General features: G+C 46.6%; 1 protein-coding gene across 4 annotated transcripts in view; it reads right to left on the reverse strand.

Moving 5' to 3' along the window:
• Positions 1-20415, reverse strand: part of eif2ak4 (eukaryotic translation initiation factor 2 alpha kinase 4) — a 39731-nt gene that overhangs the window by 9004 nt on the left and 10312 nt on the right. For all 4 annotated transcript variants that reach the window (XM_080849575.1, XM_080849574.1, XM_080849573.1 and 1 more), the window contains exons 18-32: positions 19691-19770; positions 19269-19370; positions 18442-18492; positions 17916-18152; positions 14802-14877; positions 13572-13693; positions 13053-13102; positions 12637-12805; positions 10533-10643; positions 9128-9193; positions 8008-8178; positions 7123-7257; positions 6710-6817; positions 5731-5859; positions 713-799 (exon numbers count right to left, since the gene is read on the reverse strand). In XM_080849575.1, the coding sequence (XP_080705701.1) occupies positions 713-799; positions 5731-5859; positions 6710-6817; positions 7123-7257; positions 8008-8178; positions 9128-9193; positions 10533-10643; positions 12637-12805; positions 13053-13102; positions 13572-13693; positions 14802-14877; positions 17916-18152; positions 18442-18492; positions 19269-19370; positions 19691-19770 (1694 nt within the window). The remainder of the gene's footprint in view (positions 1-712; positions 800-5730; positions 5860-6709; positions 6818-7122; positions 7258-8007; positions 8179-9127; positions 9194-10532; positions 10644-12636; positions 12806-13052; positions 13103-13571; positions 13694-14801; positions 14878-17915; positions 18153-18441; positions 18493-19268; positions 19371-19690; positions 19771-20415) is intronic.

Here is a 20415-nt window from a genome sequence, read left to right on the forward strand (position 1 = left end):
ATCTATCACCTATACCACCTCATACTACACACACATACCCAGCTATTCCACCAGTGCATGGTGGCAATTACACACTTGTGTAACATGTAGGCGGTCCACCTCCAGGGCCCCTTCTCACCAGGGCAGCCCGGTGAGCTGGCGGACTGTGGTTCTGGAGAAACACACCTGACCTGAGTAACCAAAGCCCTCCTCTGGGTCCTCATTAGCTCAATCAGGTGGGTTTTGGCAGAACCGGAGGTGTAACTCCTTTCTAATCCCACAGCTCGCTGGGTCTGTGGCTGTTACCACCCCAACTCATGACTTCATATCTTTTCATTTATTCAGGTGGCATAAGCCTTCATCCAAAGCACTTTACAGTACAGCTAAGGTATACATTCTGTACTCCAGCTAAGGTATACATTTTGTACTCCATCAGTATTTACGCCCCTTGGGCTCCGAACCCATGGTCTTGCTTTGACTTGCTTTGTAATCAGGTGTAAATACACATCCCAATAGGTTCTGTGTCTAAGTGCACATATTCAAAGATAACATAAACGAATCATTTAGAAAGTTATTTAAGAGTTAAAAAAATTCAAATCCTCCTTACGACCAGATGAGATCTAAAATGACTGTTGACAGTTGCTTGGTTTTATGAACTGTTGTCTGTACCTGCGTGTCTGAGAGACTGAGCTGTTGGTCTGTACCTGCGTGTCTGACAGACTGAGGTACTCACCTTGCAGTAGTTCCCCTCTTTGTCAGACACCATCACCATGAAGGACATGCCAGCCTGTCTGCAGTGCTCTAACAGGGCCTCCTGAGACTAGAGAGAAAGAAAGAGAGGGAGGGAGGGAGGGAGGGAGAGACGGAGAGAGGGAGATAGAGAGAGAATGGAGGATAAAGAAGCGAGACCGAGTGTTAGACAGTGAGACAAGCAGGGTACAGGAGCAGCAGAGGAAAAGCGTTTTGGATAAACAGGCAGAGGAAAATATAAAGAATTTAAAAAAAAATTAAATAAAAGAGCAGACAGAGAGAGAGGAGAAAAAAAACAGCAACAGATAAACACTGAGCTCCAACAGTGATTTAACACTCATGGTCATACACAGAAGCCAATTACTCAAACGTCAGGGAGGCTGTTGCAAGTGCAACAGACAAGCAGAGCTCCAGGTAGAAAGCTCCACAGGATACACGTTTGTAAATGAACACAGTAAAGCAGGTCGTTAAAACAACTCCTCAATGGTGGCCTGAACAACATCACTCTGAGGCGGAAATTCCTGGTGCCGACTGGCCAGCACCTGGGGTGAACACACACGCATACACACACGCACACACACACACACACAGCAGTCACCTGTCTGTCTCGACTGACTGACGGTTGCCTTAATGTGGCCTGTGGGCTTATGAGCCCCAGCTCTCAAAAGCTCTGTCTGACACACACACACACACAGTCCATCACTCACCCTCCCTACCCCAAACACATAAAGCTTTCTCCACCATGCTCACACACACAAACTCAGATGCAAATATACACCCAAACAATCTCCCCAGCCCAAACACACACACACAACACACACACACACACACACACACACACTTAAGTACACAAGCACACCTCAGTGGAACAGCAGCAGCCCTGTGCTCCAGAAACAGGCTCCGTCTGTAGGTGTGTGAAGGCTGACTGTGTGTGTGTGTGTGTGTGTGTGTGTGTGTGTGTGTGTGTGTGTCTGTGTGTGTGTGTGCGTATGTGTGACAGAAATAGAGAGAAGGAAAGAAAACCAATTGGATCTGACTTAAGAAAGACTTATGCAAGGAGGAGACCTGGTGTGAGTGTTTGTGTGCTTGCATGACTTCACTTGTGTTGCGCAATGAAAACGGCACCATGGATGCTGTGTGTGCGTGTGTAAGGCTCACTCAGTGCCAACTGCGCGCAGCGGTCGCTAGTGGGGAAGAGCTGACACAGATACTGGACCTGTGGACCCACGGCCCCAACCCGCAGCACTGTTCGGTGCCAGAGGCCGGGCTGGTTGTGCGGAGAGGGAAATGTGTGCCGGGAGCTGCTAGGCTCCGAGGTCATAAATTCCTCCGGAACGCCACGGCACCATGTTTGGCTTGGAAAGCAGCAGCCCCTCCAAGCACTCCGGCTGCCCAGGTAACGCGCTCACCCGTGGCAGGGTGTGAAGACTGTGTGTGTATGTGTGTGTGTGTGTGTGTGTGTGTGTGTGTGTGTGTGTGTGTGTGTGTGTGTGTGTGTGTGTGTGTGTGTGTGTGTGTGTGTGTGTGTGTGTGTGTGTGTGTGTGTAACCAACCACAATGTCTACGTCTGGGTAGGAGATTGGTGAGCTGAATGTCATTGGATAAGGAAAGTACCCATGGTGCATCTGTGTGTCCGCAGTGTGAGTGTGTGGATCCACAGATGGATGGGGAACTGTGTGGTTCTGTGTTTGACCATGGCGGCATGATGAAGAGTGTGTGTGTGTGTGTGTGTGTGTGTGTGTCTGTGTGTGTGTGTGTGTGTGTGTATGTGTTGAGCCTGATTTATCCTCATCAAACACAGCGGGGTGTTTTCATCCGGCCGCTGGCCTCTGGAACAGAATGTGCTCTGTGCATACACACACACACCTCACTAACCTCGTCACTGTGTCCCTTCATCTGACCATCTATCCCTCCCTCCCTCCCTCCCGTCTCCTCCTCTTCCTCTCATCCTGTGGCCTGCTTCCTCTCCTGGGAATTCTCCCTCTATATCCCCCTCTCCATCTCTCTCTCTGATTGCCCTCTCACCTCAACCATCACTGCTGCCAACAGACAACGTCCACAGGTTATGTACTATCTCTCTCTCCATCTATCAATGTCTCTCTTTCACTCAAATACTGTCCATATGTGGACTACTATTCTCACACACACACACACACACACACACACACACACACACACACACACACACACATACACACAGACACACACACACACACACACACACACACTCACACTCTCTCCTATCTTTTAAACCCCTCTGTCTCCCCATCTCCATGTCTCTCTATCTCCCTATCCCGTCTCTCTCTCACTCTCTCCCTATCACATCTCTCTCTCTTCTCTCCCCCCCTCTGTCTCTCCCCCTCCGTCTCTCTCCCCGTCTCTCTTTCCGTCTCTCTCTATTTCTGTCTCTCTCTTTCTGTCTCTCTCTTTCTGTCTCTCTCTCTCTCTCTCCGTCTTTCAGCCTGTTTGCCTCTCAGCCTGCCTGTCTGTGTGGAGCGTCTGGGCCTGGGCTGCTCTGTAAACAGGCCTGGGATGTTTCTGATAGGCCACCGCGGCGACAGCTGCCATTTAGTCTCCAGCAAACAGAGCAGAGGAGGCCGAGGGAGAGGGAGCCAAAGACCCCTTGTGTTGATCTTGGGCCCAGGGGAACCAAGTTGGGCAATCTGCAGAGAGCAAGCGCCAGGTTTTAAAGGGCAGAAAGAAGAGGAAATCACTGGGAGAATGGAGAGATGGATAGATAAAGGAGGAGGAGAGAGAGAGAGAGAAGGAAACAGGGGGAGAGAAAGAGAGAGAGGGGGAGGGAGAGAGAAAGAAAGAGAGGAAAGGATCAGGAGAGAAAGGGTGATCTATGAGCAGAAGATAGAGGAAAGGAACGGACAGAGGGAGGGAGAGCAGCGGAGACGCGGACTCTCTACTGTGGGAAGAGGGAAATTCGATCGGAGGTGAGTAAAAAAGGTGAGGCGGATGAAAGAGGCGAAAAAGTGATCCGAGGAGAAAGCTGGACGGTGAATGTGAGCAGAAAACTGATTAGGATTAGCTCATGATGAATGGGATGAATATGATCGCTTTCACCCGAGAGAGAAAATGAACCGCAGAGAGGTGCATAAGTGGAAGCAGGGGAGAGGAATACCTCTGTGTGTGTGTGAGTGTGTGAGTGTGTGTGTGTGTGTGTGTGTGTGTGTGTGTGTGTGTGTGTGTGTGTGTGTGTGTGTGTGTGTGTGTGTGTGTGTGTGTGTGTGTGTGTGTGGGGGAGAGAAATGGAAAAATAGATCTGTGTCTACATTTCATGAGTTTGAGACAAAAAGAAGGATTGATCAAATGTGTGTATGTGTGTGTATGTTATATGTGATAGGAAGAGGGATGGTGTGAATCTGTGTGTGTGCATTTCGTGAGTCAGAGAGAGTGTGTGTGTTGAGTTGGAGAGTGTATGTGTGTGGTTGTGTGTGTGTGTGGTTGTGTGTGTGTGTGTGTGTGTGTGTGTGTGTGTGTGTGTGTGTGTGAGAGAGTGAGAGAAGTGCAGTGAGGGTCCAGTGATGACGCACAGTTCTTGGGCTGAGATCACTGAGATCAGCCTGTAACATAAACATGAAGAATGTGACAGAGCCGTGGCAGCAGAGAGGAGAGAACTCTACACACACACACACACACACACACACACACACACACACACACACACACACACACACACACACACACACACACACACACACACACACACACACACACACACACACACACACACACACACACACACACACACACACACAGGGCGCTGGACAATCACACCAAATGCACACAGCAAGATTAAACACACAACTTCTCCATCACGCACTCTCTCCTCCAGACATTCAACACAAACCCGTAAAATGACACTCTTGCACACACGTCCTGACATCCCGAGATTAAATACACATCATATTCACACACACACACACACACACACACACACACACACACGCACACACAGACACACAGAAAGACTCAAATAGACAAAAGCTATCTGAAAGCTCCACCAGCATGGGACAGAGATTCCTCCCTGATCACAGCACAAGTGCAAACCCGCTGAGAGACGCAGACGACTGCCCACCACTCAGCTAAGGAGCACGCTGGTTAGGCCATTGAACAACACCACACGCTCCCATCATAGAGAATCCCTCCACTCACTTTAATGACGTCCGCTGCCCCTGCAAACACAGGGCATGGTGGAGACGCTGGTACGGATGACATAAATCACATCCCACACATCACATCCCTCACAAACCAGTACCATTCCATGCCTCAGAAACATTCAAAAGCCATTCATCGTCATGTCATCACTTTATGGGAGAATCAGTCTTACTGTTGATGCTACGGGCAAAACAGTCGCAGTGCTGCCGCCTTTTGGTGGGGTACAGCAACAGCTTGCACAGGCTATTGCTGAACCACAAAAATGCCCAACAAGAATGAGTGTATACCCTGAAGTGGTGTCAATCTTTTTTTGTATGATTTTTTTTTTTAATTATTATTTCATAGGCACGTGCCAATAAAATAGGCCGATACAAACTGGCAGCTAGGACAGTGTCTTGCCAGTCCCATGTCCGGTAAGAATTTATTTTAACAGAAAAATGTGAAACGTACTGGTTTTAATAACCGTCTATATTGCAAATGCAAATATAATAATGTACACCTAGGTTGACAAAAGGAAGAGTTGCACCCTTTTGGGGGAAGAAAAAGTACTGTACGCTGTTAATGGGTTGTTTTGCGGTCAAAACACAAATGTTCCTTATAGGGATAACCTACGTTTTAGCTACACTTTCTATAAGCATTATTACTGGACACTGGACATGGCTAACGCAAACCCTAGCTAGTATTTCCAGTCCCATTTCCTGTCATAGTTTTACTCAAAATGGCTAACAGCACACAGAAATCACACATTTTAGTCAGTAGATTGACAACTGTGCCCTATTTCACTGAATCCCCCACGACACACACATAAACACACACTCCCGGAAGAGCACTGACCTGAGAGATGTCGTACACCACGTCAGCAGACACCCCAGCCGTCCACAGCTTCTGGGTGACGATGATGGCCCGCTCCGTCGAGGTGTGCCCCACAGGAACCACCAACACATCACAGGTGCTTACCAGAGGCTAAGAGGGGGGTGGAGAGAGGGGGGCAAGAGAAAGGAGGGGAGAGGAGGAATGGAAGACAGAGGGGGGAGGTGGAGGAGGGAGGAGAAGGGGAAATGAAGGAGCGAAGGGGTTAGACAGAAAGATAGAACAGAAACATAAACATGAGATCTGACAGGGCAACCCAATTAAAACCACAGTAGGAAGACAAGGGTGAAGGTCACCATCACACCATAACACACATTCTCACACATACACACATTCTCCCACACACACACACACACACACACACAGTACTTTCAAAGTGATACACACAGTCCCTCGAGTTTCAATAAACCCTGTAAATTGCAAACATTAATGTACAACTCCACATCATATGCACAAATGTAATACTTTCAACCACAAACCAGTGAAAAATCAGAAAATGGATAACAATGCCACACCAGCACACATTTAGAAAGCAACACCACAGACAGAACACATAGCATGACACATTTCCAATAAGAACTGCTGACTGCATGTGTGTATGTGTCTGGAATAACTCAGTTGTGAAAAGCAAAAAGTAAAAAATCATACATTCATAAAGCAACAACACAGATGCAACAAATAACAAATGTCATGTCTATTTAAATTAGAAGAGCTGACTGTGTCTGTGTCTGTGATACCATTCCATGATGTCCACTGAAATGTATACAGCAAGGAAACCGAAGCCACAGCACTGATCTAAAAACACATTTTATCGCCCGCAATCGCTTCCAGGAACACTCATGCAGCTCCTTTTAGCCAATTCATGAATGATTCATTGTTCAAATAACCCTTACGAGAGAGGCCAGGGCTAAAGCAAAAATATATAAAAGTGTGTTGGACCCACCGGCTCCTCCATAGAGGCCACGGCGGCACAGATCTTATCCAGCGCCACGCTCACCCCCACCGCAGAGGGCACCGGGCCTGGTACCCCTGGGCCTCGGAAGTCTGAGATCTGCACAGGCAACAGCGACAGGAAAGAAATTCAAATACACAAATATCTGAAACGGCATGTCTTGAGAAGGTCTTGAGGAGTATTGAATGTCTTAGGGATATATAAATGAGTTGCTGTTACAACTAGATAAGCAAAAAGTTAAAATGGAGATGCTATTTTGAGCCATTCAGTTATAGAGTCAGAGCCATACCAGAGTGACTCTGGATTCAAAATCACATAGGATGCCACATGAGCAGAACCCTAACCCAAGTCAGGGCCTGGGCAGCAAGCCCTCTAGTATGGCAAAGGTTGGCTATTGGTCATACCAGGTGGTCGTAGCGGCCGCCAGCGGCGAGGACGTCAGGCACGGTGCGTCTGCGTTTCCGGACGAAGGCCACAAACTGGAATATGACCCCTCTGTGATGCTGGATCTTATACACCAGGCCCAGGTTCACCTTCACCTGAGGGAGGGGGGGGGGAGCGAGAGAGAGAGAGAGATGAAGCTTGCTTCACAAACACAATTTCAGTTCAATTGTATTTATTTATTTGTATGGCGCCATTAACAATTTACTTTGTCTCAGGGCTCCTGCAGGTTCAGATGGCCTGAACAAACACCCCACCATATCATTGTGTTTCCGAGACATCAGGGCATTGCTGGCTCACACAGGAATAAACACCAGGGCTCTCTACTAATGAATGAGTGTGCGCTAGTAATCAAATTAGCTTTACGCGGAGCCCCTCTCTGTTGAGCGTAAGAACTCGCGGTGCGCATCTATGAAATTAGAGCCTAAGGACTCTCTACCAATTACTAGAGACTTTGACTAGAGATCTCAAATGGCTGTTCTCTAATCTGGAGTCAAAGGTGAGTCCATGCCAGATCAGAGAGACTGTCCCGATAACATTGCGACACACGTTAATAACCTCTTCTGCATGTTAAGTTATGAGTTGAGTGACAAGGGAATATATTCATGCTGATGTGAAATGTAAGTGCAACTCAAGTTGAGCACTGTGGTCTTTGTCACACAGTTCTCTGGCAGAGACACGCAAACGGTTTTCACCCTGGTTTAGACCTCCCTCCTATATGACTGTTGCCACACAAATACGAGTTCTATAATAACATGCATGTCTGGCTCAGGTTAAGGGTGTGCTGTGGAGGGTCAACTCCAGTGGAGCGCCACAGGCTTGTTTTGTGGACAGATGTGACAGACTACCTGCAGCTTGACGCCCAGCTTCCTGAGCAGGCTGGTGAGCTCCTCCAACTCCTTCAGGCCCTGCTTGGCCAGCTGGGTGACGGCCGTCTTCTGCTTAGTCAGGGAGTCCAGGAGGGGAACCAGGTCTTTAAGCTCCCCCTTCTGCTCGATGAACTTGTACAGAGTCTGCAACTGATGGGAGAGGCCAATTAAGAATATTATATTTCATGTTCATCAATAATTGATCATTTAAGTCCAGTAACCACGCATGCACACCAAACTGGTGGGGTGCTGAGTTAAGGTTGTTAGTCCAACCTTAGCACCGGTAATAAAATGAATAATTAATTAATACTGATTAGGTACAACAAGCAGTCATGCACAGTTGTATGTCAATGGCACCTGACACAGAGATTTTAATGCAGAAAGTAAGTCGTAGCCGAAGAGCACAGGAAAGACAAAGGTCACAACAGGAAAATAAAGTTAGTTTTTGGGAACTCATCAAACTAGTGGGCGATCTCAGTCACTCTAATGTTTTCGATGGTAAAGTTAGTTAAAAGTTAGTTATATTTATTGTATTCCGCATACCACAGGATTTATTCTGAGCCTTTCAGAGGCATGAATTTTTTTGTAACATACAGCATTGAAATAACTGGCAAGGACTAAAAGACCACTGCACTGCAAATGTTTATGAGAGACCAATTCACACCTGTGCGCATGATTCATTCAAGAACCTACCAGTCTTATTTAAGTCTGACCAATCAACTGACCAGTCAAGACAATAAATAAAAATTCATGGCTGTTTCTAACACAAAAGCGTGGACGGAGGGCGATCCAGCTGAACCCGCTGTCTCCGGCCCAGCAGGAGTAGGGCCAGAGGAAAGCGTCTCAAGCTGTTACTGAACAGCTCTCATTTCACACACAGACCCTACTCCCTAGGCCTGGATGAGCCTCAAGCCATACAAAGCCAGTGATCCTACACGTGGTGATTTCACAGGGCTTGGCAGGCCAGGCGGAGGTGCCTACACTCTTCTCCTTCGCCCTTTCCTGGGAAAGACATTAGGCTACAGGACGCTGAATGAATGTCCATTGCAGAGTGAGTTTGAATCTAACTTAACCTAGAGCAGAAAGAAAAGGGACTCACGCTGTTGTTGGACAGGGATAAGTTGAAGAACTTGGCCTCCACCTCAGGTTTTGTGAGTTTTTCACTCTGTAACACACAAATGTGTGTGTGCATTAGTGTGTGTGTGTACATTAGTGTGTGTGTGTGTGTGTGTGTATTGGGGTGACTCAAACGTACAACTCACAACATAGAGCACACACTGTTCATGCTTAATTAAAACTAAATAAAAATGTAACCAAACATCTGATAATGCTCCACACAGCTGAGAGGAAAATAACTGCAGAGCTGAGGGAACTCATATTTTCCCTTAAACACTAGACTACACCCCTGCTTCCCGCCAAGTCTTACATGTGCCTTTCAGAAGACTCCCTTTGATTGTAACTACTAAATAGATCCAACCCTCAGAAAACGGGAGAATCCACCATCAGGGGCATAGACGTGAATTGACTCTCTACCTTCAAGAAGCTCTCAACTCTTCAGAGAGCACCTCCCTTCCTAACTGGCACCTGGGCTTAACCTGCACTTATTAAGCAGTGACAGTCCCACACTTCTTTTTCTTTTATGTTGTTTTCTATTTCTTTAAAAAAAAAAAGCTCTTGGCTTGACTGTTCTCTCCCTTGTACGTCGCTTTGGACAAAAGCGTCTGCTAAATGTAAATGTAAATGACTACTCAGCTAACCAATTACAATGCATCAAAATAGGATTCCCATCCTATCTGCCAACCAGCATCTCATCATTAGACCCTCATTTCCTGTGCTGCTTTCACTCCCATTTCCCTGATCGTTCTTCAAGACTACGCTGTGTATTCACTAATGAAAAAAAGGGACACTCAAACTACTGTTGTGTTTACTATGGAACGAAAATTAAATTCTGGGAAGCCTTCTCTGTTAAATCTGTCACCCAATAACTCCCTGGTAAGTCTCTATGGATAATAGCATCTATCAAATAAATACATGTAAATCTGAATAAGCACTTTGTGGGGTTTAAGAAGAGGGAGCATCTGAACTGAATTGTCAGTGTGTGTGTGTGTGTGTGTGTGTGTGTGTGTGTGTGTGTGTGTGTGTGTGTGTGTGTGTGTGTGTGTGTGTGTGTGTGTGTGTGTGTACGTGTATATATTTTTATGTGTGTTTGTGTGTAAGTGTGTGTGTGTCTTTTTATATCTTTCTGTGTGATTGTGTCTACATGTGTGTGTGATTGTGTCTACATGTGAGTGTGTGTGTGTGTGTGCCTGTATATATGTGTGTGTATGTATATATTTGTGTGTGTGTGTGTCTTTTCATATCTGTCTGTGTGAGTGTGTCTACGTGTATGTGTGTATTTGTGTGTGTGTGTGTGTGTGTGTGTGTGTGTGTGTGTGTGTGTGTGTGTGTGTGTGTGTGTGTGTGTGTGAATCTGTGTGTGTGTGAGGGAGCAGGTAGCCTCTCACATCATACAGGATGTTGGCAGCCTGCATGAGTCTGTCTTCAGGGACGCCGCTGTGCAGCAGGATGGCCCTCAGCAGGCTGGTATGGTTCAGGTAGACTGTGTAGTTCCTCTCCTGCCACACACACACACACACACACACACACACACACACACACACACACATACACCCACACAAAAACAAACAACACAGGCCTGAGTTTGTGCGCAATGCAGTACAGTGAGCAATCTTTAGCAATGCCAGAGCACTGGTGAGTCAGGACAGGTGGCAGATAAGGGTAAACAGTGGCAATAATTCAAACACTATAAAACACACTAATGGTTACTTTAGTAACAATCATTTGTCCTCATGCTGTTTTCTAAGACTGGTCTGGACATACCAAAAAAGAAAATAAATAAATGACTTGTCACTCTCACAACCACGCACAGCTATGACACACACACAGCACACACACAGCACATACACACGGAGGACGATACATACTGATCACATACAGCCCACAGGCATACGAGAGAACATAAACCAGCTTTGAAATGGCGTGACCAAATAACACGTTGTCATGATTCATCGTGGTTTGTATCCTGCCCTGTTATCGAGAATCACTTAAAACATCTGAACTGAATTATCAATCGTGCTGTGTGCTGTGTGTGTGTGTGTGTGTGTGTGTGTCTTTTCATATCTGTTTGAATGAGTGTGTCTACGTGTATATGTGTGTATCTTAATCAGTGTGTGTGTGTGTGTGTTTGTATCTTAATCAGTGTGTGTGTGTATCTGAATCTCTGTGTGTGTTGGTGTGTGTTGGTGTGTGTGTGTGCGTGTGTGTGTGTGTGTGTGTGTGTGTGACACATATCCCCGGGGCAGTGCTGTGGAACAGGCTCTCTAGCTCTGTGATGTTGCAGACACTGAGCCTCCGAGGGTTTAGTGGGGTGAGGCGTTGCCAGGTCTCTGCAACAAACAGAGCCAAAGCTGCCCATCATAGATTCTAAAACCAGGTCAAACAATGTCTGTGTGACACAGGTACAACAGCTGGGGTGTGCAATAAAAGAGTTTATGTATGTTCTGTATGTTAAGAAGTGGACCATAGTGATATTTACCATAGCATGGCCATATAACTGTAACCATTCTACACTTGTTGATTGATTTACTTATCCTGTCTACAGCTTTGCCAACCAGAACATCTACTGAGCCATACTTGTGATATATTTCCTTGAACCTCTACCATGTTTTAAGGTTGAAACAAGAAAGAACCACTGGGCAAAACTGCCCTGTTATTTACTAATGCTAGGGGACAAGTCATTACAGCAGTAAAATAAGATTTCAAAAGTATCCGACTATTATTACTTGATTATACCTGTGCTGTTAACTAGAGTAAACTGGAACCATGGCATGGCATTAAGTCAACTTGTACAAGTCACAGAAAGTTAGTCAGTATAATCAGACGACCTCGCACACACACACACACACACACACACACACACTTTGTGCCCTGCAAGCTCTCTCTCTGTCCTCTCTCTTTCTCTCTCTCAATCAAACACACACACACACACACACACACACACACACACACACAGGGCACCTGCCTTACATATGTGGCCCTAATGAGACTATGGTCTATGCATAATCTGGTGCGATCCATCTGTTCAAACATCCTGAGCAGTGACCTCGTGACACTGGAGACGCTCTCTCTGTCGGACCAGCCAGAGGAGCTAACGGCTGTAGCTCAATTACTGCACGCCCTTGGAGCTGAGCACACCGCAGTCTAATTTACGGAGGGCGGACCCATTACACCAGGTGCCGTCCCATTGAGTTCTCCACTGCTCCAGCAGCACATTCATTTCCACTCACGACAGGGTGCTCAGGGGTGAGGGCAAACAGATGACAGCATAGCTAGTTATTGGCTCAGAAGAGTGAGAAACAGGATATCATCCAACCCGGTATTACTGGTTGTTAAGTGAACAGCGAAATAATAATACTTGCACGCAAAAACACATACACACACACACGCACGCACGCACACGCACAGACACAGACACAGACACAGACACAGACACAGACACAGACACAGAGAGACACAGAGAGACACACACACACACACACAATGTGATACCTGCAGGGCACTGAACTCGTGGATGATCTCGGAGATGGTGTAGATGGCCTCTGCGTCAGGCAGGAGGGTGTTGGTGACAGGGGCTACGATGTCAAAGGCACACTCAAGAAGCTCCTTGGGGTGAGAGCGATCCAGCTTCCGGGGGCGGAACACTCGCTCAATGCTGTACCTGTCACAACGAGACACAAGCAGGCAGGTGAGTGTAGACAGGTGAGAGTAGCACTAGTCTGCCAAAAGACACCTAAATGCAACAACATGGGTGAGAACACTACTGCTACGTCTAGCCATGTGCTCAATAATGTACCTATGATGAAGGGAAATGAAAAAGGGGAGGACACTACTGTTTGATTTAATCACCTGCTCAATGCTGTGTCTATAAGGGGTAGTGAGATGTGAGGAACAGCAACAGTGATTACCTTTTTAGATGTGAAATGTTGTTTCGAGCCACGAATCTTGCAAAGGCCAGCTGCAGAGCAGAGCCACGAGAAACACACAAGAAACAAACAGAGGGAATTAGGGAGAAAAACCCCTAAACATAGTGAGTAATACGCCACTGGAGCCAGTGCTGTAGAGATCAGAAGCCTACTACTGGACTGAGAGAGAAGGAGCAGTCACATGGAAGGGAGGTGCTATTGCTGCCATCTGACTTAGTTCAGTGGCATTCATTTCCTGGCTGTTGTGCTAATATGTGATGTGTTTGGGTGTGTTCTGCATTAGCGTAGTGGAATTAATTTCCTGTTTGTTGTGTTAAAGTGGTGAAATTAATTTCTTGTTTGTTTTGTTAAAGTGGTGGAATTAATTTCCTGTTGGTTGTGTTAGAGTAGTGAAATGAAATGTGTGTCTGCTGCATTAGTGCAGTGGTGTTAACTTCTTATCAGTCGTGTCACTTCCTGTCTGTCTTGTCTGTGGAGGTCTTCATTTTCTGTCGGACGTACCCGCAGGTCATAGGGCAGTGTGACCAGCATGCCGCTGTGGTCCATGAAGCAGGCGAGCTCACATCCCTCGTACAGCATCCGGTTCCTAGGCAACAGCAGTGGCGTCTGGAGCCTCACAGCACCTGTGTGTGTTTGTGTGTGTGTGCAGATAAGATCACAGCTGTTGTGCATCAACTTGTAGAAAACATACACACTCACAACACAGAACATAAAAGGTTTGCATGTTAACAAAACCTAATATCTTTTAACTTACATACAGCCTGAGGTAAAACCTTACATGTGTATGATAAACTTGAGTTACTATACACTCAAGCCTCTAGGAGCTAAAATATGAAGGAATGCGACCACAGCTTTTAGCCTGAGGGGTATGCATCCATCAGCACAATGACACCTCTCACAAGTGTAGCCCTGGGTAAAACTAAACAAAGGGCTGTTAGAAACACACACACTAAGCCTATCCTCTCTTACCAGCCTCAGTGTGTGACTGTGTGAGAGCCAACCAAACGCATGTCCCTTATTGGTTACATATTGTTTCATGAAAAGGAAAACAGAAAAAAACGAAAACGAAAACGAAAACAACAACAACAACAGCGGCGGTGGTTTTCTTTCACTCAGTAAATAAAGGCATGTGTGGGAAGCTAGCGAAAGAACTCCCCAATGGCCTCTATGTCTCTTTTCCCCTTTCTGTCTCAGAATCACTCTCTCTGTACTTTACTCTACCCTTTTCTCACTTTCTCCAAACCCCTACACACTCTGCCCCTTCCTCTCTCTCCCTTCCTCCCTATGTCTCACTCCTCACCTCTTTCTCCTTCTCATTCTCTCATTCCCTCTCTCCTTCCTTCCCTTTCTCTCTATGATGGGTGGTTGTGGCTTCCCCTCCATACAGTATCCATTCATAAATGGGGCTTCTAACAGCTCGCAGGCTCACATCCGCACACACGACAAGTGGGCTCCACCAGAAACCACTTCCACAGATCGGCTTTCTGGGGGTTAATAGTCCCGGGCCTCCAGATCATGTGGCCTGAGTCACCCATGGCACCACCCAGGAGAAAAAGCAGTCCAAGTTTGACTCAGACTGAGGTGGCGGTGTAGTGGTGTGGTGGAGGAGGTGGTGGTGGTGGTGGTGGTGGTGGGGCCTCGTTGTTTTAGACGGCGCCCTGGGAAAGGGGTTCAGAGTTTTTCCTGAGTGGATTTCCTTGTAAGCTGGCTCACGGCGCGAGCGTGACTCACCGTGCTTTCTGAAGACCCTGGTGATGGTTTCGTACACATACTGTTGCAGTTTGGCGCTGTTGAAATGAAAACTGCCCTGGAGCGAGGCAAAACAGAGGGGAGGGAAGGAGGGGAGAGGGTTAGACACACAGAGAGCCATTGATGAGGCGCAAACACAGCCAGCATTATGCATCCCAGATGAAGAGGGCACAAGACAGTCCCGCACTAAGCTCGACAGCGCCGCCTAGAGGCCACAAATGGGGGGGCCTCCAACAAACCCTGGGAAAATGTGTTTTGAGACATCAGGACTATAAAATGCCATGAAATATTCTACAAAGTAAAAAAGGGGTTTCGGTGAGGAAAATGATCCCATGAAAGTAAAATGAAATGTGCCCAAAGATCTACAGGTCTCAACCAGCAAACTGTGCATGCTTACGACCCTTGCAGAGAGTTGGTGACAGTCAAGAGAGCCACGCCAAGTTCTCATGCTGGGAGAGTTCATTTGGAAAACGTTACAGAAATCTTGAATCTGTAAGAGATCCAGAACTGCCATGTCTGTCAGGTACTGTGAATCCTGGTGACTACAGTAAGGTCAATGTGGGGATAGATACACTGTAGATATTAGGGCTCTAGATACAGAACTGCTGTAGCTGTCAAGCAAGCATATATTCCAAGCATTCAGCAGCTTCCTATCTGCACATCTAACATCCTCCTCTAGTAAGCAAAGATGACTTTGAGGATTCTCAGTGGCTTTTTTAGTTCGGGGTCAGCCATCGTTACAAAATGTTGTGAAGTTGGCAGAATCGTTGAGTCAATCCACTGACTAAACCGCTGCCCAATGTCGATTAGGTCTGCATTATCTGAATGCCCTCACTAGGCTCTGATTGATACAGGGCTGTGGGAAAATCTCATCGGAGGTTAATGTTAATGCTTCAGGGAAAATCTATTATGGGCGATGCAAGCACTTCTATTACTCTTCTCACTTTCAGCCGGCATTTATCGCCACAGCGACTCAGTGGATGATATGGAGAGGGCTTTAGAAGACGTCGTGGTGGATCAGGTCAGGGAGAAAATAAAACAAAGTGAATTCATTGGAATCATAATTGATGAAACTGTGAATATCACAGTCAACAAAAAGTTAATAATATACCTTAAGATGGAAATAAAAGGGAAGGTGGAGACATGCTTCCTAGGGAATTATGATGTGGACTCCGGGACCGCAAGATGTATCTATGATCGCGTAGTTGGTGTGCTTCGTGAGATGGATTTGGAACTGTCCCGTGTCATTGGCCTGGGCTCAGATGGTGCCAGTGTTATGATGGGGAGACACGGTGGGGTTGCTGCTTTGCTTAAGAAAGCGAATCCCTTTTCCATCCAGGTGCACTGCGTTGCCCACAGAGCTGCACTTGTTGCGCTGGATGCTGCGAAAGCTGTACAACACGTGAGTGCTTACAAAAGCACGATCTCCTCGATTTATTCATTTTACAAAAAGTCTGCCACCAGAACAGCCCGTCTCCGCCAACTGACAGCTACACTCAGTGATGAGGACATGGTCAGCCTCAAGCAGCCGTGCGCAGTCCGCTGGCTATCCCTACACAGGGCTGTGGATGCCATGAAACACAACTGGGCAGCTGTGACCATGGAACTCAATGAAGAGGCAATGGAAGGAAATACACAAGCGCAAGGGCTGCTTGCCCAAATCCAGTCATATAACTTCATAGCCCTGACACACACACTGGCCGATGTGCTACCAGTTATGACCAAACTGAATTTAATATTTCAGAAGGACAACGTGAATCTGTCCAGTATCCGACCAATAGTGCAAGCATCTGTCGCCACATTAACAAACTTACGAGATGCCCCAGGTCCAGAAGAGATGACATTCCAGGCGGGTTATAAAGACGAGACTTACATGGATGTCAAAGTGACCCATTCGGGCGACCGCTTCATTCAAGCTGGTAAAAAATCAAGAGCACGCTATGTGCAGCACTTAATAGATGCCCTGAAAGACCGGTTCCCTGAAGATAGCATGGATGTACTTCACTGCCTCGATTCTCTTCTGAACCCCTCAAGGTATCCGCAGACACGGAGTGGTAAGTAGGATTCGATTTAAGTTTAGCTTATAGACAGGGCTATTTATAATAGGCAGACGCAACTTTATTTTGGGCCTATTACTGAAACTAATATTATTCTCTCCTATAATACTATCTTTCAGCACTTCAAGAATATGCAGAGCCAGCGATCCAAAGGATAATTTGCCATTTTGGTCAGGTTACAAGCACTGAGTCTGCTCATACCGCCCCTCTTATCGATCCTGTAAGCCTGCAACGTGATGCCATAGATGACAGCGCTACGTGGCTATGGGGGACTGGATTTCTCCACAGCTTGTGAAGTCCTCATACGTGATTTCAGCGAAATTTATCCTGAGTGGGCCAAGCTCGCCAAGGTAGCCTGTGTGATCCCGGTCTCTAGTGTTCCTGCAGAGAGGGGGTTCTCGCTGCAGAATCGCATCAAGACCAAACAGCGAAGTCGCCTGGCGGAGAACAAGGTCACGCGGCTTATGCGCATCGCCAGTTGTGGAGACACACTGGACAGTTTTGATTTTAGATCTGCTGCTGCACGATTCAGCAATGCAAAACCGCGTAGGAAGTAGCCTCAAATGACAGTTTGTGTTTGTTACAGGTTGTTCGAAACGTCATTTAATCTGCACTACCACGATTTGGCTCATTTAAGTATTGCCAGCCAAATAGGGGACATTAATTTCGATTGAGTGTTAGCACTTGTTTATTTAATGCGGGGAAGGGGAATTGGTTTGTTAAGCCATGACTTATGGAAAATTCGGTCTAACGTTGTTATTGACGCGCATCGTTCATGATTTTTTTCCATTGTAAATGTAGGCAAATAAACATGTTGCATTCGATACGACCTGATGATGTCATTCTTAAAACAACATATCCTGCCTCGTATTTTCCTCAATAGGCTAATGTATTAGCAGTAATAGATATTTGACCGGCTTTTCATTAAAATGTCCGGAAAATGAAAACTCTGCCGGTCACTTTGACCGGCACCATTTTTTCCTAGCGGAACCTCTGACACACACACACACACACACACACACAGGGGCTGTGTTGGTACCTTGAGGATGTCGACGTCGTAGGTGTAGTCCATGACGAGCGAGGTGCTCTGGGAGAAGAGCTGGCTCACCATGGTGCGGTAGGCCTTGCCGTTGACGTTGGCCATGGTGTGCTGCAGCACCTCGTGCAGCTCCGACTCCTCCATCTGCGGTGGGGGTAGCAGGTCGCTCTTCAGGAGCTCCTGCGCCGTGGGACGCAGCGCCGGGTCGTGCTTCAGCAGCCAGCTGATCACCGACACCTGCAGGAAGAGGGGAAAGTAGGAAGTAAGAGAGCTTTGTGCTCTGGAAGATGGAAAAGCTCTACTACAGGTTCAAGATGTAAAAACTGTGTGAGATGTTAAGGACACAATGGTGCTTTAACCATTGATTGGTATTGACTGCAGGTGTGGGAAGAGGTACTGAGTGTGGACCTGGTGTATAAATTGCAAACCACAGTAAACGTAATACATTTCTATGCTAAGCGTGTTGATGATGCATACTGGTACAGAGAAGTTATCAATATTCAAAAACAAGACTCGGAAACCTCACCTGAGTTCCACTCTCATACTCGATAAAGTCCTCAGGAAACTCCACAGGCTCCTAGGAACAGCAAATGAAACACTTGTGACCTTGGATTGCCCTTGCAGAACCCACGCTATTCTCAAACCAGACACAGAACCCATGCTGTTTTCAAACCAGACACAACTCCTCAAGAATCTTTCCATCAGTAGATGCTTGAGGTCTGGAAGGCTCCAGAGACTGCTGTCAAACATGTCTATGAAGGATTCTGAGCAGTGTCATATGACATGATGTATGTGTACAGCATCTTTTTCGTTTGCTGTGCTATGCTATGTTATGTGGCTGTGCTATGTTATGTTATGTGGCTGTGCTATGTTATGGTGCTGTGCTATGTTATTAGAAATAAATGGATACTGCAGTGGCTTGTGTGTGTGTGTGTGTGTGTGTGTGTGTGTGTGTGTGTGTGTGTGTGTGTGTGTGTGTGTGTGTGTGTGTGTGTGTGTGAGAGAGAAAGAAAGAGAGAGGACAGAGAGAGAGCTTGCATGACTAATGTTGTGGCAGTGTATGAGTGGATGTGAGAAGCTCTGTGAGTGAGTGGCCTAACTCCTCAGCAATTAGATACTGTCTAATATGCGGTATGTGCATGTGTGTGTGTGTGTGTGTGTGGTCTTACCTTTCTCAAATTGCTGAGCACTGAGACACACTCTGAGGCTATGTGGGGGATGGGGCTGTGTGTGAGAGCTGTGTGTCTTTGTGTGTGTATGTGTGTATGTGTGTGTGTGTGTGTGTGTGTGTGTGTGTGTGTGTGTGTGTGTGTGTGTGTGTGTGTGTGTGTGTGTGTGTGAGAGATATCTTACCATTCTCAGCTTGCTGAGGACTGAGATCCGCTCTGAGGCTGTGGTCATGGGCCTGTAGGACATCTCAAACAGGATAATCCCCAGGCTGAACAGATCAACTTTCTGTGGTGAGACACACACACAGAGACACACACACACAAACCTCACTACCACTCAATAATGAAAGCAAAAAAAAAAGATATTTGCTTTGCCACAGGCTCCCAGCAGGAGCAGACCACTCACTCTGACTCGGACATCTTTCACATTCCCCCAAACCACACTTGCCCATATAAAAACCATCACGGCCCAAACAACGACCCTGTTTCCCACTGCAGCCTGATGGAAAGACATTTCCACCCTATTGTACAGTCGCAGGGAGGAAGTCCTAGATGTTAGGTCTGTCAGCAAAACAGTTTCTTACTTGGCTTAGCTTTCCCTCTCACCTGGTTGTATGTAGCTCTGGTGTTGCCCTGCACTTCTGGACTGACGTATAAGGCGGTGCCAACCATTCCAGTAAGGTTCCCTGTTCCATTGAGGAGATGAGGGGGAAAAGGGGGAAAAGGAAAACAAAGGTTACCTGTGAGACACACAGCTCTTCCACAACCTTTTATGCACCTAAAAATATTCTCTCTCTTCCCTTCCCATTCAAGCCTTTCTAAGACTATCATATATTTTTAAAATCTACTTTTCTATGTTTTTTTGGTTTATTCAGCTTGTTTCTGCTTGTATTGCATCTCCCTTGCAAGTCGCTCTGGATAAAAAGGTCTCGTCACATGACTGTAAGTTTGCCTGTGTGGTGTGCATGTTACATGCTACTACACATATAATGCACCACAGACACAAACAAATACAAACACCCACTCAAATGTGGCTTCTGAGAAAACTGGTTGAAGTGGATGACCCCTCCTGAGGCTGATCCTGAGGTGAACACACGGAGATTAAAAGGCTACTTTGTGTGCCTCTGAGGTACCCATGAGGATATGTGGTTGCATTACCACTCTGTGTGACCCTTTGCTCCAAATAGTCTTTGCCTTAGCTTAAATAAAGGACTCTTTACTCAGAGCTACATGATCCACACAACCCTGAAACTCATTGTTTTTTAATGCATGTGAGCCCAGATTAATAGAATAGCCATGTTCAGTTGAAAAGGATAACTGTTTCATGGGTT

Source organism: Sprattus sprattus, assembly GCF_963457725.1.
Source record: "Sprattus sprattus genome assembly, chromosome: 13".
NCBI lineage: Eukaryota > Metazoa > Chordata > Actinopteri > Clupeiformes > Clupeidae > Sprattus > Sprattus sprattus.